Consider the following 22,259-nt stretch of genomic DNA (forward strand, 5'->3'; position numbering starts at 1 on the left):
ATGGAGGTGTTCCCTTCCCCCCTGGAGTCCGCCAGGTTTATAGCCGGCAAGAGCACGCACGTCTCCGTGGACGAGGAGGGGGCGCGGCGGGTGGCGGAGAGTTTGTTTGACAAAGCCTCGGCGGCGGAGTTCGGGCTGGCGGGGTGGAAGAGCCTCCACGAGCTGAACCCCCGCGCCGCTAGCGCGGAGGCGGTGGACTGGGTGTTCCTGGTGGACACGCTCAACTTCTCCTTCTGGTCCGAGCAGGAGGAGCAGAAGTACCTGGTGAAGTACAAGGGCAAGACGTACAGCGGGTACTGGTCCCTCTGCGCCGCCGTCAACAGGGCCCTTGACGAGGGTTAGTGGGCGCCGGGGAGCGGGGCTCGCCGGGCGGGGGTGGGCGATAGGAACGGCGGTGTTAAAGAATACCTGCTTTCTAAAACTTTAAAACAAGTCTTGGAAAGTTCAGTTTCCTTTTCAGGTATCAACTAGAAGGTAGGGAAGCACGACGGGAACCGTTTCTGCCAGATATCGCTCGCTTTGGTCAAAATGTCCGTGCGGGCCGTCCCGTCGGGCTCGGGGGAGGCGGCTGGGAGGGAGCGCCTTGACGGCACCTCGTGCGGAAACGCGTAACTTGTGGCGCTCGCTGGGTTAACTCTTTTCTGTTAAAAACGCCTTTAGGAACGTCTGTGGTCAGCCGTTCGCGACTTCTGTGATTTTATACGTGCGCTTAAGATAAATTGCCTGTTTCTGTGACAAACGAGGAAGCGAGGCTTACGCCGGGAATCCTCTGGGCCGATCTAGCACCGAAGCGGCTCCAGGAAGTCTGGAAACGTATATGCCTCCAAAACCGATGTTTTAGCGCTCGCTCTTGTTGCTGTCATCAGAAAAAAAAAATAATCTATTTGTAGGTACAAGATGGGAGTTTTAATTAATTTCCTACGTATTTGCTTGTAAAATGAGGAAGGCTTGCATTAAGACACTTTTTGTAAATGCACAACATGATTAGGAACAAAGGGTAAACAGGCCTACGCTGACTATTCTATGCACTAATTATATTTGCCAGTGTGCTACGTAAACACCGTGCTCAAAGATGAAGACTAAGCAGTTGGGGAAAACTAGATATAAAGAGTAAGAAAGGTTCCATGGCTGCGTGTTGGGAATCGTTACCTGTAGGAGGAAGCACTGTGTGAAAGCGCGAGTTTAGTTTTAAGCAGCTATATGAGTGTAATTATTGCTGAGCACTCCGTTGATTTTAAGAGTTGATAGACTCTTTACATAAAACCGTAAAAATGCTCTTACCTGTAGCAGACCCCCGTGTTAGGTCTTAGGATATATTATGATAACCTAAACGTCTTATTTTTGCTTTTCTGAAGGAATACCCATTACCAGTGCTTCGTATTTTGCCACCATGACACTTGAGCAAGTTAGGCATGTGTTTCGCTCTGACACAGAAGTGCCCATACCTTTGATTGAAGACAGACACCGGGTGCTGAACGAAAGCGGAACAGTTCTGTTAGAGAAGTTTGGAGGCTCCTTCCTCACCTGTGTTAAAATGAGTGAGAGAAGTGCTCAGAAGCTGTTACGTCTAGTACTGGAAAACTTTCCTTCTTACAGAGATGAAGCTGTATTTGAGGTAAGCTAGATCTAACACTGAATTTCTTGTGATAAGAATTTACTCCTTACTGATTCTAACTGTAAGAGGTAGCTCTTAGGCTGTCTATGTGAATTTTTCTGAGAGGATAGTCAGTTCAGAATTGATCTGATATTTGTGAATCGTCGGGGTTTTTAATCCAGGAAATGAAGGTGAACAGAAATGTTTCTGTGGTACTCGGTGTATTCAAAAGTAAAATTAAAAGGAAATGAGAAGGAAAATTACTATTATAATATTTTTACCTTGACTTAGTAAAGATATTGATCTGTGCAATGAAAGGAACACCACGCTTTGAAGCAGTCAATCTTCATTATGTAAATTGCTGTGAGTCATACAGATAGGGAAGAAGGTTTTTTAAGTGATACTCTTGGACCACAGTACATTTTTCTGTTGAGCTGGGTTAAAATTGCTAAGGCTTCATTTCTCTGTCAGTCTAAAACTCTGAAAACAAAATTATATGATTTATTAACAGTAGAAGAATCTTGATTGTCTTAAGAAGTCCTTAACTAGTCAGGAATGTCTTTCTAGTGGCAAGAGTCACCTTTTTCCCCAGAGGAGAGCCATTTTTTTCGTACGCTATCTCTGTCTTCATCACTTTCTTGTAATGTATTTTGATACGCTCCAAGTTCCCAATTAGATCACGACTCCTTTGTACTCCTTACAAATGCATAATATTTGAGATAATTTTTGCCTGAAAAATCAGAATCATTTTCCCCACCTTTTTTTTTTTTTTAATTGCTACCAACTCCCCTACGCCCCTGCCTGCCCCCCCCTCCCCCCCCCCCCCCCAATCTCTATGTCTCCTTTTACCTTGAGGATCTCTGAAGCTAACAAAGAAAGTGAAACTCTGGTAGAATTGTGAAAATGTACAACTACTGGGAATCTACACCATAGCTGTTGCTGATCCAACAGTCGTTGCACAAATGACTACAGGCCAGAATTAACCCATGCTGTTGGCAGGGCTGACAGTACACTGGAGCTTTTTGGAGCTGTTTTCCTGAAAGAAACTGATGAGAAGTAAACGCAGACTATCTGGTATTTTCTGTGTCTCTGGCTTTGCCTGTACAGGCATGATCTTTATTTAGCACCAGTGACATATGTAGCTTCTCCTGCGCTCAGATCCATCTGCAGTAGTATTCGGCTGTTACATCATTATATCCAAAAGACTTTATTCCAGTGCAGCCTATACTGACAATCTGTGCAGCCTTTTCAAGGTAACTCCCTGAAACACTAATCACTGGACCTTTGAACCTATTGTATTTATTGCTTAAATCTGCCCTTCAATAGGTGGCATGATTTTATTTTCCTTTGTCTCCTGCTATGAAGTAAGGTATGTTTATGTGAAAAATCAGTGGTTCTTTCCAACTAGTCTTTAAAGCTACTCATTAAATTATTGGGATTTTTTTACATATAAAGTAATTTGTTGATGATTTTTTATCATCAAAAAGGAAATCTTTTTCCAAGTAAACTGATAAATAGAGTATTTTCTTATCTTTATAGTGACTGTGTTCATTGATGTAATGTCTTTCATGAGATGATGCTGACTGCTTTAAAGCAACCCTCCCTAAAAGCAGCAGCAGCAGACTACAGATTGAAAAGATGTTCCAAAAATGATCCCAGAGCGTAAGGACTACCAGAGTAGTAGTAATAACCTGTTGCATGAATGTGGAAGCTGTTTTTCAGCTTTCGCTAAGCAGTACATGTATTTTGAAGGTGAATGAAATAATGTAGACCAAGTTTACACCCTACTTGATATTTTTAAAAAAAAAAACAAACCAGTGTTAGCACCTGATGTGAGGTGATGTGGGTCACAATGTCAGCACCGTTTCTATCGCTGCAGGGTGAGCTCTCACAAGTAAGACTTTGCCCTCAATAAACTAGCAAACCAGTGTTTTTCAGTCAGTCTGTGTAATAGAAATATATATGATTATAAAAAAATTCTACAGTGGCATCATAGTATCACAGGCTGCTACAGCTGTCCTACGTTCTCACCTTCTAAGGGAGCTTCTAAAATTAACACAATTCTCTTGAAATATGTTTTTCCAAACACATACACGAAATATTTTTTCATAATTACGTATTACAGAATGTAATACAGAAGTTGTCAGTGTTCTTTTGCTTCTGAAAAGTGAATTGCAAACCAAAACAAAAATCCCTGAAACCTTTTTGTCCTTGGGTGGATAGTTCATATTTACATGCTGTGCTTAATTTGAACCCTGATGGTAGTTTGAACATTAGACTGTTGTACTTGCATACCAGGGTTCTCATGTTCTGAAATAGAGACAGTGAAGTCCTTTCTGAGCTTCCAGTCATTGACGTTGCATGTATTTCTCTTATTTTCTGTCACCTAGGACTGATTCTCATGAACCTCCTATTCTTTGCTTTTTTTTACTATTTATGCTATCACATTTTGCTCTGCCAACACAATACACCTTCTTTCTTACAATATTGGTAGGTCATAATTAGTTATATCTCTTGATACTGGCTTGTTGTAGTGGAAAAGAGGCACAATTGTCCCTATATGCACCAGCTTTTCCTGGAAGTGAGGATGTTGCAGAAAAAAAAAAGTGTAGTGGTATTGGCATCTGGTAAAATGTTCCATTTTTGAACAAATGATACTATCTTTGAGACGTATCATCCACTTAATGTTTTCCTCACTTTCTATTGAAAAGAATGGTGGGAAAATATACTAGAAATGCTTAATAGTCTCTTTCATATTGAGAATTTTACATCAACTTCAGAAGCTCTGTGCAGAGTAAAAATTAACGATAATTGAAACAGTGAAATTATAAATTCACCTGCTCAATGACAAGACCCAGACAGTATTTTTCTTCCAGAATAAATGGCAGCACGTTTTGCCAATGGACGGGGTCAGCAGAGAGGACACAGACACCAAGTTAAAGGAATGAGCTTATTTTTACATATGTTTAAGGAATAGAATAATAAGTAAAAGAACACAGCGAGAATCAATGAAACAAAACACGGTAATGCACCTAATCATTATTACATACAGTTAACCACAGAGATTAACAGAGATACATCACCAACTGCCTCCATGCTTTACCATGGTCCAGATCTGCAGTCGCTGGGGAGCCCTGGTTGCAGTGAGGATTTGGAGAGCCTGTTGCCGGCAACTGGGAGGTCCTACGCAGTGTGTCCACTCGTAGGTGAGGTCTCCAAAGTCTGTGAGAGGGTCCAGCTTTTCATATTTTTGAGTAAACAAACTTACCGTAACTGCAAGTGCAGAAACATCTGTTTTCGCACTCCTCTTAGATCCCACTTGAAGCCTGGCCAGGGCTCAAGGGGGAACTAAGGGCCTTTCTTTATCTGTTTGGCTGTGACCACTCATCACCGAACAAGGCCAGACATCTAGTTCCATGGCCTTGACATCCTGCCTCTAAACACGGGAAAAGGAGGAATAAATACATTCTCATGACATTTAATCTTCGCTAATGATATGTTTTATCTAAGCTACATCTTCTGCTAATAGTCAAACATATTTTGCTAATGATTGATACATATTTCGTTAATATTATATAACGTTTGGTTGAGGAGTGTGTTCATCTAGAGATCAACTTTGTTTCGGGGCCTGCTGCTGAGGCCTTGGTGCTTCACAGCATGAGATGAAAAGTTCTGTTTGAATTCTCCCTTCCTCTGCTCTTGCAAAATGGTGTGGCGCTGGAGACGATCAGTTCTTTACTGTATTGGAAAAATCTTAGTGCTATAAAAGAGCTGTGTCCTTGGGTCCCATTAGCTTTGGGGCAGTAGGAGCTATCATGAGATTTGGTCTATTAATTATTACTTCCTGTTGTAATGTTTCAAGTGGTGTTTTATTATTTAACGTACAAAATTGTGTATGACGTTTCTGCGTCTGTGTCAAGTATAGAATGAAGCACAGGAAAAGAAGGAGTTTCCAGGATGTTTGTAGAAGTTGTTCTGTGAAATGTGGTTGGACATTTTGTTCTCAGTGGTTTTGGAGCATACCGTTTAATGACAAAAAATATACTTTTCCTTCAAGAATAGCATCATTAAATTAGCTTAAAAAATGCCATTTGTAAATTGTGGTGATACGAAGATTGGCAGAAAAAAAATGGAAATAAATCGAGTCCTCACCCACTTGTATTTCAGATTAACCATTCCAGTTACATATCCTTATTTAGCACATAGAATGATAGAATGGTTTGGGTGGGAAGAGACCTCAAAGATCATCTAGTTCCAACCCCCCTGCCGTGGGCAGGAAATCCCTCCACTACACCAGGTTGCTCAAAGCCTCATCCAACGTGGCCTTGAACACTTCCAGGGATGGGGCATCTACAAATTCTCTGGGAAACCTGTTCCACTGCCTCACCACCCTCAGAGTGAAAAATTTCTTCCTTATATCTAATCTAAATCTCCCCTCTTTCAGTTTAAAGCCATTGCCCCTCCTGTCACTACATGTCCTTGTAAAAAGTCCCTCTCCAGCTTTCCTGTAGGCTCCCTTCAGGTACTGGAACGCTGCAATAAGATCATCACGGAGCCTTCTCTTCTCCAGGCTGAACAAGCCCAACTCTCTCAGCCTGTCTTCATACCAGAGGTGCTCCAGCCCTCTGATCATCCTTGTGGCCTCCTCTAGACTCACTCCAGCAGCTCTATGTCCTTCTTGTGTTGGGGACTCCAGAGCTGAACACAGTATTCCAGGTGGGGTCTCAGGAGAGCAGAGTAGAGGGGCAGAATCACCTCCCTCGACCTGCTGGACACGCTTCTTTGGATGCAGCCCAGGACACAGTTGGCTTTCTGGGCTGTCAGTGCACGTTGCCAGCTCATGTTGAGCTTCTCATCCACCAGCACTCCCAAGTCCTTTTCCTCAGGGCTGCTCTCAATCCATTCTCCGCCCAGCCTGTACTTGTGCTTGAGATTGCCCCGACCCATGTGCAGGACCTTGCACTTGGCCTTGTTGAACTTCTGTGCCAACCGCACAGACCCACCTCTCCAGCCTGTCAAGGTCCCTCTGGATGGCATCCCTTCCCTCCAGCGTGTCCACAACACCACACAACTTGGTGTCGTCTGCAAACTTGCTGAGGCTGCACTCGATCCCACTGTCCATGTCACCAACAAAGACGTTAAATAGCACTGGCCCCAGTACTGACCCCTGAGGAACACCATTCATCACTGGCCTCCACTTGGACATGTCAAAAATGAAAAATCTTGTCTAGCTATAAAAGGAGGGAAAAAAAACATAAACCACTAATTCTTTTTTTATTAAAGATGTGAGTTTACATTCACATGTTGTTTATCATACAGTGAAAATCTCAACTTCTCTTAACACGTCTTAGTCATTTAGCTCAAATCAGTAAGTTTTAAGTTAATGAGTCACTCGGAGTCAGTCATTTGGCATTAGGACACAAAGGTTACAGCATACACTGTGTGGTCAGCATTACTAACAGCATCAGGAGGTAGCTTTGCTGAAGCCTTAGGCCACAAGCTGTGAACTTTCTCCTACGTATGCTTTTGGCTGAGACAGACTTAATTTTCTCCTTAGGAGCCAGGACAGTGCTGTCTTTGGGATTTGACATGGGAATAATGGTAACACACTGATGTTCTGGCCTTTGCTAAGCAGTGTTTATCCTAAGTCTAGGACTTTTTCAAACATTCCACTAAGGAGCAGGTGCACAAGAACCCTGCACCAGAAGACAAGGAGGCTCCAACTGCCAGCAGAAGCTGCAACTTGGCAGGATAAGAACAGTTGATGGCCTGCCTGCCTGGAGACAGAGAAAGAATCCTATAAAGCATTAGAAGACCCCACATCAGAAATCATCAGAAGGACCAAAAGGGCATGTGAGGGGCAGGTGCACAGGTTGTAGGGTATAATTGTCCAGGGATTTCTTTGTCTGGGGTCCCCCTCTGGAGGCAGCCAGCTCGAGCTGTTTTTTTCCGCTTGTACCAAATGAAAAAAATATATTTTTTTAAGACTCAAAGCCTGAGACTTTGCCATGGGAAACCTAGGGTTGAGTCCAAAGGAAAAGGAAATGCTGAAGAGTGAGTGTGTGTTTGAGCAAGGAGTCGAAACAGGCATCCGTCAGGTTGCTGAAGTCGTCTGCTGCGAAGGGACTGTGGTGCTGGTGGTAAAAGTCTGGGGTGGCGTGAGTGCTTGGGCAGTGGCCTCTCCTTTAACAAGCAGCATACAGATTGTAGTGTATCTTTAGTTTTTCCCCTTGTGAGTAGTCACACAAGCATGTAAATGCTTGCAGGATTAGCACCAGCAAAAAAAATTTATGACAAAAATAGAACCATGCGTGGTATCTAAGAAAAACTCGTATTTGTGAATACACCTTCTACTGGAATTAATTTTCCTCTCTAACTAGCAAGATGCACTGCACAACAGAGGAGCATTCATTAAAGTTTTCACTAGAATTTAATTTCCTTAACATTACAGATAAATTGATCAATGAAATGTTTTAATTATCTATTCCAATACAGGGCTTTTTATGCTTATCAAAACAAAAGGTTGGATTAACTCTGGGGTTTCTGAAAGAATTAATATTTGCTGGACTCCCAACTACAGTGTTTGCCAAGTGGAAGTAAACCAACATTCGTGTATTTTGAGATCCAACCAGAATCTGAACAATTTTATTCTACTGCAGTGACTCCTACTATGTTTTTCTTTTATTAAAATTTATTTATGAGCATTCCATATGATACTTGTTTGTGATTTGCTGTTGTTTACATTTTGAGGTGTTGAAGAGTGTTGCACTTTTATTCTGTTTTAGTCAACTAATATGTTTTGCTTAACTAAATGATTATGTTTCACAGAACAATGTAGCTCTTACCTGTCTCTCTCTGTACGTGTCCTTTGCTGTGTGATGTTTCAGGCACTTAAGTAATTCATAAATTTCTTTCATCAGGAAAAAAAGGTGTCTTTCTACAAACGGGCACAAATACTTGTGGCTGACACATGGAGTGTATTAGAAGGCAAAGGAGATGGCTCATTTGATGACATTTCTAGTCTGACTATATTTGCTGACTACAGAATTCCTCAAGTTCTTGTACATTTAAAAGCAATGAAGTATTCTGAAGAACTAATGAAGAAACTACGTGAAGGTTTGTTCCTCTCTTACTGATATCAAGTAATCTTACCTCCTGACGTTGTAGACTAAAGCTGCTTTTAAAATGTAATATTTTGTCCGGGTAAGGGTTATGTGTGGGTTTTTTTTTCCGCTCCAGGGAACAAGTGATGAGGTAACAGGAAGGAACTTATTCTCTAACAATGGCCCCTTGAGTGAGGCCTTAAGGTTATGTTTTTATAAAGATCTAATCCACTGTTCCTTGGATTAAACATTGATAATGGAAGAACTAAAGAGATTCTAAGACAGTTGATCTCCGAGTTTCTGAAGGGCTGCTGTTGCCAAAAATCCTTTTCAGCATGAGTATAGTTGTGATTTTTGAGGTTTAGATAAAAGGATCAAGAATTTCTTCATTAGTTCAAATATGATGTAAAAGCATGAGGATTCCTCTTTATCTGTACTGAACTGCTAGCAGCAAGCAAGGTAATATTGTAAGCATCCATTAAAAAAGAAAGATTGCTTTAAATGAAGTTAAATGCACAAGACTTATTTTTAAGCATGGTTCTGCCTTCCAGTACTTACTAACTATGAATTTTAGAGAATAAAAACATAAACTAATTATTTTCCACTGTAAAATTACTGTATTTAGAGGTAGAACTGCTATTACACAATTTTAAAATTACACAGCAAGATAAACAGATGCATGCAATTGTCCGTGGATCTTAACGGAATGGCGACTTATATATATGCGTCTATTTCTATCTAAATATTAAATAGACCATGTAGACAATTTATCATTTCCATGAATCCTGATAAGGACATTCTCATCCAAGTCATTCAAAGAAATAGGTCACTTTATATTTTGATACGTATAGTTTTTTGTATTAATTCTGTTTTAATTTTTAAATCTTAGAGTTATCCTGGCAAAATACACCCTCTGAGAATTATGTTTGACTATCCTTTTTGTTTCCACAAGCAAAGAAATAGTCATATAATACTCAAGCACCTGTTTTTTTTTTTTGTGAAACCACTCTCTTAGAATACAGGATGTTGTTTTAATTGAATGGGAAGTAAACTTGTAAGTGTATATGATAAAATCAAAACATTTATTGGAAAACGTATAGCAACAGTGTTAGCAGTTGTAGTATAAGTCATGAAAACTGCAGTCCTAGAACAGAATAAATGTTGAGAGGAAAAAAAAAAAAAGGCAAATTCAGGCCATCCTGGGGCTTCTGTCTCTTGAACAAAATTGGATTTGTGTCTCTTGTGTCCTGCAGGAACAATTTTCCAGTCTGGAGATAAAGAGGAGGTGGAGATCCGTGGCTGTTCCATTTGGTGTTGTGCCCTTATTTGTCAGCACCTGCTGGAGCTGTATGAGAAGAAGGGTCAAGACATGCGTGGAAAGATCAACGCAGTTTTACTCGATTATCACCTTTGGGACTATGCCCGGGATCACAGGGAGGAGATGAAAGATGTTCCGTTTCACCGAGTGCGGTGTATATATTACTAAGTCCAGCCTTGCTGTATTGATCAGTTCTCTTTTGCGTTGCAGTGACTCTTTTCCTACAGTGTTTTTCTGTGCACTAATTGGGAACTGGCTAGATGGAATGCTCATCTTCCGGTGGTGTGTTAGCAGCTTGCTTTTTTTCTCCGAACCTTTCACTGGCCATGACTGGAACTAGTCGCGTCAGCTCCGCTGGACGATCCGCGTTAGTTCGGGGTCGATTCCTGCTGCCGTGAGTTCTGCCTTTGCGAGGTGCGCACCGCTCCGCGTGCCTCAGCCCTCCGGCCAGCTGCGCCCCGACTGCCAGCCCCTCGCCACGGGCCGTCTCCAGCGGCGACCGATCGCGTTGCTGAAATAAACGGCGCGGTGGCGCCAATGGGATGGGGCGCTCCTGCGTTTCCCTTGGAGCGGGCGGAGCCTCCGCGAACGCCGCCGGAGGAGGGCGGGCGGGGAAAGGCGGGGGGGGGGGGGAAGTCATCCGCGCCGCAGGGGGGCGCTGTGGCGGCAGGGCGCGGGGGGGCGCCGCTCGGGCGGCGCCGCTCTGCCTCCGTCGCGCGTTGCCGCCGTTGCCGCCGTTGCCTAGCGAGGCGGCGTAAACAACGGGGAGAGACCGGCGGCCGCGGCCGCCTCCGCCGCGAACGGCTCCGCCGCTGCCGGCCGCCCTCCGTGCCGCCCTCCCGCGCCCGGGGCCGGCGGCACAGCCGGAACCGGAGCCGTAGCGGGGCTCCGCGGCCCCTCCAGCCGGAGCGCCTGGATCCCGCGGCGCCGGGCGGCTCCCGAGACGCAGGCGTGATCCCGTTCCCGGCTCCTCTCAGGTTTGGAGTAGAAGGTGTACTTCGGCACGCGGCGAACGTGGAAAACGCGCTGGCCTGCTCTCAAAATACCCTTGCCAGCAAAAAGCCTGCCGGGATATTGGCTCCCGCTTTCTGGCAGCCGAGAGCACACGGTGCAGCAGCACTAGAGCGTTTCTGTGGCTTTGAAATATGTATTACCATGTCTAACATAATCGCTTTTATTTTTTTCATATGACCACCTTATTTTATGAAGTGAATAGAATTTCCCCCGCTGTTGTGTGGTGGTTTTTTTTTTTTCGCCTCCCCCCGTGACTTGGTTTAATTATAAAAAAGGAAAAAAAAAAGAAATTAAGAGGGGGAATATCAGCACTTTAAAGCAGTACATGCTAGGGGATAAAAACAATGTACCTGGATAAATAAAAACGGAAATCTGTCAAAACGTGTTTTGAATCTTTAGTTCGTAAGTTTACGTGGTTGTTTCTGATCACCTTGGATCGGATTTCGATCTCATGCTTTGCTTATTTGTTTTATTTCTGCTCAGTTAATAAGATGGGGCTTTAGTTTTTTCAACTTCAGATAGTTTCTCCACTCTGGATGGCCAAGTTCTTAAACTAAATGGAATAAAATGAAGCGCGAAAGTTCTCCTTGCAACCACAAGACAGCAGTTTAAAGCTGTTTGTTTTCAACAAACTTGAATTTTGGGGGCCTAGCTGATGAGTTCTGCCAGCTTGGTAATACAGCTTTCTTAAAGGCAATGTGCAGGAGTTGAGCAGGCAGGAAGTCCAGCAGACTTTCCCTTGCACTGCAAAGATTCTTAGAATTAGGAGAAAAAAAAAAAGTGTTTGAGATCCAGCAGCACTTGGTTCCTGTGGGGATTTTTGAATGGTCATGAGAGACAGCTGTAAAGAAGGGCTGTTCCTTGGTATTCACAGTGGTGCTACTGTGCAGTGCTAATGTTGTAAGAATGGATACACGGGAAGCAGCATAAGGAGCCACGGTTGCTAAAATATGCAATTAATAATTACATATGTGATTAAACGTGCTGATTGAAATCAGGGGAATGCCTTGTGTGTAGTAATTAGATAGGTTTAAAGTCATACCCCCTTTGCAGGCAATGCAGCTACTTTCTCTGTTCTTGTCGAGTTACGATGCTTGGTGCTTCTGAAGTGGAAGAGGGATTTAAAACACATGTGTGTGTGTGTACATGCAACTTCTGGAGAAAAAGGCTTTGTTTAACTGAGTCGTGTTGCCTATGCAGCATGAATGCAGGAGTAGGAAAATGAGAGGATCCATTGTAAGCATGTGCTTCATCAGCAGTGTTCATTAACAAGCTGTTACGGTCCTGCCGCTTCGTATGGCTGTGTTGTGTTCAAACAGAAAATCAGGCAGCTTTCAGGCTGAAGGCTAAGTCTGCTGGCTTGGAAATTAATAGAGGCAAAATAAATTTACAAGCTTAACAGTTATTAATATTGCTGCTTTTTATATCAGGTATTTTTCGAGAGTATAATGGTGCTTAGTAATGCTTAGGAAATGTCAGCTTTCTACTGTGGGAGGAAATTAATTCTTATTTATTATATAATGTGGAAAACTTTTTTTCTTACTTGCAGACAAGTGCAAACAAGGTGAACGCAGGCATGGTAATGGATTTCTTGTTGACTCTGTGAGTGCTGAGTAGGAAGCACAGGGATGGAGCCCAGCATGGAGGAGATCCCAGTGAAAGTTGCAGTTCGAATTAGACCTCTGCTTTCCAAAGAAGTACTTCACAACCACCAAGTGTGTGTGAGATTGGTCCCAAACACACAACAAATTATCATTGGGAAAGACTGTGTCTTCACTTTTGACTTTGTATTTGGCAAAAGCTCAACCCAAGAAGAAGTTTATACTGTTTGCGTTAAGCCTCTTCTGGTGTCTTTGACTGAGGGATACAACGCTACAGTGTTTGCATACGGACAGACGGGCTCTGGGAAGACTTACACCATCGGAGGTGGCCACATTGGTAGGTTGTAGAAAGTTTGGGGTTTTTTTAAACTGGCAATCTATTTGTGCAAGTTAAATCATAGCAGATGGTGCTGCAGAATTTTTAAGGACCAATGAAGAAAGATAGAGTAAAAATGCTTCCAAAGTTTATGTGATAATTGTAATAACTAATTGTTATAATTGTTATGTAATAACTCTTCTAAAATCAAATTCTCCATAAATTAGGGTATACAAAAAATATCTAAAAAAACCCCCCGATTTATAAAATGCTCTTTCTCATTCCACATTTTAACTAGCAACTTAAATTAGAATTTCTTCCTGAAATGCAGTGTTTTGGAGATTCTTGCTACATTTATCTTATCTTGAAAATGTCTGCGTTAGGTAAATTAATTGGTTGCTTGCTCACTCTTTGCTTTTTTTTTCTGAGACAATTCTATGACATCATAGAAATGTGTGATTTAAGTCTTCAAGATGGATATAAATAGATTGTTCTAAATTTCTTTATAGGTATTGAAATCTTCCTTTTATTTAGAATCACAGAATCATTTTGGTTGGAAAAGACTCTTAAGACCATTGAGTCCAACCGTTAACCTAGCACTGCCAAGTCCACCACTAAACCAGGTCCTTAAGTGCCACTTCTACACGTTCTTTAAATACCTCCAGGGATGGTGACTCAACTGCTTCCCTGGGCAGCCTGTTCCAATGCCTGGCAGCCCTTTCAGTGAAGAAACTTTTCCTAACATCCAATCTAAACTTCCCCTGGTGCAACTCAAGGCCATTTCCTCTTGTCCTATCACTTGTTACCTGGGAGGAGAGACCAACACCCACCTCACTGCAATCTTCTTTCAGGTAGTTGTAGAGAGCGATAAGGTCTCCCCTCAGCCTCCTTTTCTCCAGGCTGAATAACCCCAGTTCCCTCAGCTGCTCCTCGTGAGACCCTTCACCAGCTTCACTGCCTTTCTTTGGACACAGTCCAGCACCTCAATGTCTTAATTGCAGTGAGGGGCCCAAAACTGAACACAGCATTCGAGGTGCGTCCTCACCAGTGCCAAGTTCCCTGGTCCTGCTGGCCACCTGGCTTGTATTTCTGATAAAACCAGAATGCCATTGGCCGCCTTGGCCACCTTGGCACACTGCTGGCTCGTGTTCAGTGGGCCATCGACCACCACCCACAGGTCCTTTTCTGCCAGGCAGCTTTTCAGCCAGTCTTCCCCAAGTCTGTAGCGTTTCACAGGGTTGTCGTGTCCCAAGTGTGAGACCCGGCACTTGGCTTGTTGAACATCATACAGTTGACCTCTTAATTCTGCTTACTGATGTAACTTCACTTGTCTAGTAGTAGTTATTTCATGTTTGTATGAGTACCATTGCCAGTCAAATTCTTTATTTAGTGGATGCCACAATTCAAGGCTGTTCATAGCAATTTTGGTTTTATATGTATATTTACTAAATTTATAGTTAGATATGAGCAACCCTTTATTTTTTTGGTAAAAAAGATTCTTTGTATCCTCTCACAGGCAAACAATTAGTTTCCATATTCTTGAATAAAGAACACAAATTATTGAAGCATTGTCCTATGCTGAATATTAAAAAAAAAGTAAAAAGTTTGGCATTAGAATTCCATGCCTACTTTGAAAAAGTAGGAAATTTCTGTAGATATTGGTTATAAATCTTGTCTCATCAAGTTATTAATGGTCTTTGCTGTATTTCAGTGGAATTTATAGTTTCTCAAACCCCTGTGATGTCATTGGCAACCATACTGAATAGGAATAAAGAAGAAATCTATACTCTGAGGAGTATGAGTTTAAAGTAGACTCCTTATTTTTCATAATTTGCGTGACTATAACATTATGTAATTTGGAACTTAACCTTGAATCCTATTAATGGATGCAAACAAATATTCCGAATCCCAGAAAAAAAAAAATTTACAAAAATCCTTGGGAACACTGAGCTCTTCAGATTCCTTAGTGTATTGAGTAGCAAATCTCACAGACTTGTCTCTATCTTCAGTCTTTGTAATTTACGTAGCAGAATGACTGCAAGCTTCTGTGACATCTTTGCTTATATTTTAGCATCTGTGGCAGCGGATGAGAAGGGCATAATCCCACGGGCTATTCAGGAATTATTTCAGCACATTTCTGAAAACCGTAACGTTGACTTCCACGTGAAGGTATCTTACATAGAGGTTTACAAGGAAAGACTTCGAGATTTATTGGAGTTGGAGACCACTGTGAAAGAATTACATATCCGAGAAGATGAAAAGGGAAATACAGGTAGGATTTAGTCTCTAAAATTTGGTGTGTTTCGTTTCAGTTGTGTGCCCAAGCTATTCTTGCCTTCTCTTGAGAGTGCTTATTCATTACTAATACTAGGAAAAAAGTTACATTTTCAGAATATAAACTCAGTTCAGCTGATTTGAAGCAGTTTTGGGTTTAGATGCCTGTGAATGGTATAGATATTCCATCAGAAACAACAACAAATGATAAAGTAGAAATGCAGCTATTGCTTCTAGAAACACGATAGTGTGTGATTATTCACCTGGATAAGTATTTCAAGGTTAAATCTTCTCTCTTCAAAATTATAATTGTTAAGCCACTTATACTGTAAACATCTGCCCCGTTTCACTATGAAATGAGTGGAAGAGAACATTTCTTAAGAATAGCATCGATATTTTTTGGAAACTTTGAAATTAACAATTATTCTGTAGTTCTTCTGTCCACTACATGACAGGAAGAATCCACTGCAGAGATATTTTATTCTGAAACTGTATAATCTGTTTTTTGTTTTCTTTATTCTTTATAATCCAGTTGTTGTGTTTGCTCTAATATTAATATACTGCTGCCTTGAGCTGGCATGGTTTTCTTATCTGTAGCTGGAAGAAGGCACTAATTTAGCACAAATCCTGCAGACAATATCATTGCTTCGTAAGGACCCCGCAATATATTTTAAACGATCTATTTTCTTCAGTACAGTTCAAGTGAGCTTCAGTTGATTGTGCTAGGATATTTTCCATCCTTCATTAAAACAAAGAACAAAAAATATTCTTGGTAAGAGCACTTGGTAGAAGTATACTTCCACATTATTAGGCTACTAACATATACCTGTCCAACAGGCCCAGTTACCTGAGCTATATAGAATAGAAATTCTGTTCTTACTGTAGGCTAGGAATCATTTCTACTGCAAAATTCTTTATTTTTAGTCCTTTTTTTTTTTCAAATTAGCAAAATATCCTTTGAGCTGACTTTGCTCATACTTTTTCTAGATAGCACTAGATTGCAAATTCCATATGGCAGTGTGTAAATAAGTAAAGCTGTGTATTGTGTTTAAGATATTGTTTCAAATGCTGTGACACAATACACCCTTATATTAAATATCTGCAGATTTCAGATGTGTTGTACCTCCTGCTTTTCACATATCGATGTCTTATTTTTCTGTAGGTATATGCTATGGCCTCATAATAATGCAGGCTTGTATATTTCTCTAATTTGTGTTTAAAGTTTAGCTATTCCTAATTGCTGTAAACTTCTTCCGAAGACTGTAGAATTAATTGAATTATTCCTGCTTTCTTTGAAGTGATTGTCGGTGCTAAGGAATTCCAAGTAGAATGTGCAGAGGAAGTGATAAGCCTGTTGGAGAGTGGCAATGCAGCTCGTCACACAGGCGCAACCCAAATGAATGAGCACTCTAGTCGATCTCACGCCATTTTCACCATCAGTATTTGTCAGAAACAATCTGCAGAATCTCAGAAAAATACTAGTGCTGCACAGGATTCATCCTGGAGATCAGTCCAGATGATTGCTTCAAAGTTTCATTTTGTGGATTTGGCAGGATCAGAGCGAGTGACAAAGACTGGAAATACTGGTGAACGCTTCAAAGAATCAATTCAGATCAATAGTGGTCTCCTGGCCTTGGGAAATGTCATCAGTGCCCTTGGAGACCCGAAAAGGAAGAGTGTACATATTCCATACAGGGATGCTAAAATCACTCGTATTCTGAAAGACTCTCTTGGAGGAAATGCCAAGACTGTAATGATAACGTGTATAAGTCCATCCTCATCAGACTTTGATGAATCTTTAAATTCCCTCAAATATGCCAACAGAGCCAAAAACATTAGAAATAAACCAGTTGTAAATTACAACCCTGACCAAGACCGGATTGATGAGATGGAACTTGAAATCAGATTGCTTCGCGAAGCTTTGCAGAACCAGCAAGTCAATAATCAGTGTTCACATGACTTAAATCAAGAAAGAACTCGTATCAGTTCACTCGAGGAGCAGCTCACCCGGCTTCAGGTTCAATGTTTCAGTTACAGAAATTGTGTAGATGAAGCCTTCCCATTTCTGGTTGAATTGAGTGATGATGTTAGCTTAAAAAGAAGTCATCGGGACAGGTTGCAGAGCTGGATCACGATGGTACAGGAAGTAAGGAAGGAGGCTCTCACCATGCAGGAAACTAATACAGAGACTGGGGCCAGCCAAGAGCCACATCACATCACAATTCTTCAGCTAAATAGGGAACTAAAGAAATGCCAGGTATTTAATTAAAAGTTAGCTATTTAAATAACTGTGTGAAAGAGCAATCTGCTAAAACTTGAATTCAATTTTGAAAGATGTGAAACTGTTAAACTTACCTGTACTTCATCTGACAATTTAAATTTCATTCACAGTCTTGTATAATTTTGTCTAACCCCTGGGGCATAGCGTTATTTTAATGGATGATTGAACAAGACAATCATCTTAATCATGATAGAGATAAGTAAAGTAATGTCATATTTTGGCTAGTCAGTTTCAAGATAATTCTATGAGGCTGAGCTGTTTCGCCTTGCATTTTTGGTTTTAGCTGTGCTAGTGTGCTGGGTCTGGCTGGGATGGAGTTTGTTTTCTCCACAGCAGCTCACAGGGTACTGTGTTTTAGATTTGTGACCAATACGATGCTGATAACGAACATTTCAGGTCTTGCTGAACAGTGTTTGCACAGCAAAAGGCCTTCTCCGTTTCTGCCTCTGACCCTCAATGAAAAGATTGGGGGGTGCACGAAGGGTTGCGGGGACACGCAGGCACAATCAAGCAAAGGACTCGCACTAAACAGAGATACTTCCTGCCATTTAGCATCACGCTCAGCAGGGAAAAGGGAGAGGAGGAGGTTTAGGGAGGTTAGCCCTATTTTGCCTGGAAACCAGCCGGGCATCTGTCAGCCCTGGGAGGTGGTGAGTGATTGCCTTTGCATCATTTGTTTTGTTTTGTTTTCTTTTTCTCTTCTTCCACTTCACCTTTACCTACTGAACGATTTCTGTCTCGACCTGCAAGTTTTCTTGCTTTTACTCTTCCTTTGCTTTACCCCGTCCTCTGGGTTTGTGAGGGGAAGTGCGCAAGCAGCTGTGTGTGCTTAGCTGCCTCCTGGGGTTAACCCACAACAGTCCTTTTTGGCACCCAGCATGGGGCTGGAGGCCCTCAAGATAATAATAAATTTTGTAAGAGTGTGCTAGATTAAACTTCTAGCTCTTAAACCTGTTTAGGTAAGTTGTTATTTGAACGGCTGTTGCAGATCAGATGCTGGCATATTTACTTTGGGTGTTGACTTACGTGTTTCCTCGAATATTCCAATGCTTGATTCCTTTATTGCTGTACAACGGGCTCCAAGAATCATTAATATTGTTTTGAGATTTTGCTGTTCGGTGTGTTGTTTATCACTTTGTTTTCCTTTGCTTGGGAGAGCTGTGATAAAACCACTGGACTTCAGCCTAATGTGATATTTGGGTCATATATCACTGGTGTCCTGGTACTCCAAGAACCATCTCATGGACAAAACCAGCAGCTATACCTTTCCCATTTTCTCCTCTGAGTGACATTTTGTGGAGAAAGGAAAGAATGGCTCCTATCCCTTCCTCTCCTCCAGGATAGGTTTTTATAGCCTTGATGTAATGGCTTCTCCATTCCTTCAAGATCCTCACGTAATCGGGCTGTTCATCCTGGTCTGTGTTGTGATCCTGGTTTTGATTACTGTTCATAAGGTTAAACAACTAATTGGGAATGCCATACAGGAACACGATCTAAGGTGATCAGTCCCTGGGGTGGCAGGGTCTATTGGGGCAGTTGGACAGGTGCACAGGGCCTTTATTGCCTCTGATAGCTTGGGATTTTACACCTGAATAGGCTTGTAATCCCATCAAAATGATAACACCATTTGGAGGAGGGGAGGTGCAACACGGTGGCTTCTAAAGCTGTGTTGGGACCTGGCCCATGCCTATCAAGCCACTGTCCCGTGCCCTCAGAGATGCAAGAGGGTCTCCCAATGCAAGATGGATCTCAGTGCCCCACAAATGGGCACTGAGAAGGTCTCTTGCTCTGAGGCCGGACAAACGGACACCAAACCAGGGACCAAACCCTCAACTGTAATAGTTGCTCCTTTAGTCGAGAAGAAACAGTAGAAGCAGAGGTCAACTCAGTAAGAGAAGCAGCAGCTCCTTCTGAGAGAGGAAGAAACAGAAGATGCAGCCTATTCTACAGCAGGACAGGGAGGAAAGAGAGAAATCGCAAGAGGTGGAAACTACCCAGTCCCTATCCATGACCAAGCTGCAAGATAAGTGGAAAGATTTAATCTGTTGCCAAGATGAGCAAATTGCTACCTGCTTGCTCCAGTGCTGGAATAGTGGGGCTAACAGTCTGGAACTAGAAGGTAGGGAAGCACAGCAGCTGGGACCCATTCCTAGGGACTGTGGAATTGACGGAGAGATTGGAAGAGGGTCAGCCACCTGCAGCCTCCAGAGGCGGCTCTTACTGAGCATTCATACAAGGTTCCCTCTTAAGGAAGATATTGTCGCCCAGTGAGGCAAGTGAACTCTGAAGGGAATCTCTACTCCGCCTCCCTGCTACAGGCCTGCATGTCAGCTGCAGAAAGACTGCTCAACAAGGTTCGGCAACTTGAAGGGAAGGTGGATAATCTCTCTCCCTCCTTGCCTCTGCTGGCCAGCATCTCAGCTACCACGAGTCAGCCTTTCCATGCTCAAAGGAAATGGAACCATGGGCACATAACATATGCCACCCTGTGGTTCTACCTGCATGACTGTGGGGAGGATGTGAGGAAGTGGAACAGTGCACCTACCTTGGTTTTGGAAGGCTGTGTATATGAATTGTGGGAAAAAGCAGTGGTTAAAAAGGTTCCTTCCGGGAAGATTACTGCTGTGGTTGTTGTCAAGCAGTTCCGGAGATGCAACAGATGGGCTGAGGACCCCTCTCCTCTTTCTGGTACTGATCCAATGGACTTATGTCCATGTAGGATTGAACCCCATGCCCTTTACCATGGAAGGACCATGCTGATCTGTAGTAGGATCACACCTGTGAATCCTTGTAGCATAGCCTGGGCAACAGAGAGAGACATGGGCTCCTTTCATAGTGTAAAGACTTCTGGTTTGCAATTACAGGAGTCAGGTAATGAATGCTCTGATTTGGAACAGGTGGACCCTGCCTCTGGCCAAGCGACGGAAAAGGGACAATTGGATTTACTTTGGTTTTGGTGGACATCGGTGCACAGTGTACCCTAATGCTATCAGGATGCAAGGGGGAAAAACACATCTGGATCCCTGGGGTGACAGGGGTATCCCAATTGTTGTCTGTGTTAGAAACTGAGGTGAGCCTAACAGGAAAGAAGTGGCAGAAGCATCCTATTGTCACCAGTCCAGAGGCCCCAGATATCCTTGCCATTGACTCTCTTAAAAGTGGGTGCTTCAGGGATCCAAAGAGATGCCATTAGGCCTTTGATGTGGCCACTGCAGGTTCAGAGAAGATTAAACAGCTGTCTACATTGCCTGGCATCTTGGATGATCCTTCTGTTGTGGGCTTACTGTGTGTTGAAGAACAGCAAGTGCCAATTGCTAGCATGATAGTGCCCTGGCATCAATATTGTCCCAACTGAGACTCCCTCATTCTCATCCAGGAGCTGATTTGTCAACCCAAGAGCCAACAAGTGATTAGCAAGACTTACTTGCCCATTAATAGTCTGATATGGCCAGTGTGAAAGTCTGATAGAGGATGGAGGTTTGCAGTGGACTACTGTGGCCTGAATGAAGTCGCACCACCATTAAGTGCTGCCATATCGGACACACTGGCACTCCAGTATGAACTGGAGTCAAAGGTGACCAAGCGATATGCTGTAACTGATAATTGCCTATGCACTTTTCTCAGTCCTTTTTTCAGCAGAGTGCAGACCACAGTTAGCTTTGATGTGGAAGAGAGTCCAATCTGGAATCAACTGCCATGGATTGGTGGAAGCACAGCCCTGCCATTTGCCATGGACTAATCCAGACTGTGCTGGAACAGGGCAAGGTCCAAGAAAGCTTGCCATGCATTGATGACATCACTGTGTGGGGCAGCACAGCTGAGGAAGTGTTTTGAGAAAGGGAAAAGAAAATCCATATTCTTCTGAAAGCTGGTTTTGCCATAAAACAAAACAAGGTCAAAGGACCTTTATGAGAAATCTAGTTTTTGGGAATAAAATGTCAAGATGGGCATCATCGCATCCTAGCAGATGTGATCCATAATATAACAGCCATGTCCCCAGCAGTTAACAAAAAGGAAACCCAGGCATTCCTAGGCATTGTGGGATTCTGGAGAATGCATGCTCCGAGTTATAGTTAACTTGTAAGTCCTCTTTATCGAGCAACCTGAGGGGAGGAATATTTCAACTGGATCCCCAAGCAGCAACAAGCATTTGAACAGGGAAATTGTTCATGCGGTAGCCCTTGGGCCAGTCCAGACAGGACCAAAGGTGAGAAATGTGCTTCTCGCTGCCTCCAGGGAGCACTGCCTCAGCTGGAGGCTCTGGCAGAAAGCATCTGGAGAGATCCAGTAGAGGATCCTAGGCCCACACCAGTTGAAAAGGAGATACTAGCATACGAAGGGGTTCAAGATGGTCCAGAAGTAATTCATACTGAAGCTCAGCTTGCCTTGGCACTGCAGTTGTCTGTACTGCATTGGATGTTCAAAAGAAACATCCCCTCTACCCATCATGCAACCAATGCTATGTGGAGTAAGTAGGTGGCACCAGTCACACCATGGGTCTCAATGGGAACCCCAACTGCTCTGGAATCCTGGAAGAGACCATGGACTGACCAGAAAGCAGAAACTTCGGAGCATTGCCTGAGGAAGTAACTCGTGCTGAAGAGGCCCCACTGTATAATAAATTACCAGAAAATGATAAACAATGTGCTCTGTTTACTGATGAGTCCTGTCATATTGTAGGAAGCCACTGGAGGTGGAAAACTGCTGCATGGAGTCTCTCATGACAAGTTGCAGAAACTGCAGAAGGGAAAGGTGAAT

At 42.7% G+C, this 22,259-nt stretch overlaps 2 protein-coding genes across 3 annotated transcripts in view; both read left to right on the plus strand.

Moving 5' to 3' along the window:
- Positions 1-10,420, plus strand: QNG1 (Q-nucleotide N-glycosylase 1). Its single transcript, XM_086629464.1, has 4 exons — positions 1-337; positions 1,356-1,615; positions 8,515-8,710; positions 9,951-10,420. Exons 1-4 carry the CDS (start codon positions 1-3, stop codon positions 10,181-10,183), a joined length of 1,026 nt encoding a protein of 341 aa, XP_086485590.1. The 3' UTR covers positions 10,184-10,420.
- Positions 10,421-12,604: 2,184 nt separating this feature from the next.
- KIF27 (kinesin family member 27) overlaps positions 12,605-22,259 on the plus strand; it is a 31,566-nt gene continuing 21,911 nt past the window's right edge. For both annotated transcript variants that reach the window (XM_086629397.1, XM_086629398.1), the window contains exons 1-3: positions 12,605-12,967; positions 15,018-15,218; positions 16,519-17,477. In XM_086629397.1, coding sequence (XP_086485523.1) covers positions 12,658-12,967; positions 15,018-15,218; positions 16,519-17,477 — 1,470 coding nt within the window. In that variant the 5' untranslated portion in view covers positions 12,605-12,657. The remainder of the gene's footprint in view (positions 12,968-15,017; positions 15,219-16,518; positions 17,478-22,259) is intronic.

The sequence above is a fragment of the Tauraco erythrolophus genome, chromosome Z, assembly GCF_009769465.1.
Source record: "Tauraco erythrolophus isolate bTauEry1 chromosome Z, bTauEry1.pri, whole genome shotgun sequence".
In the NCBI taxonomy this organism is placed as follows: Eukaryota; Metazoa; Chordata; class Aves; order Musophagiformes; family Musophagidae; genus Tauraco; species Tauraco erythrolophus.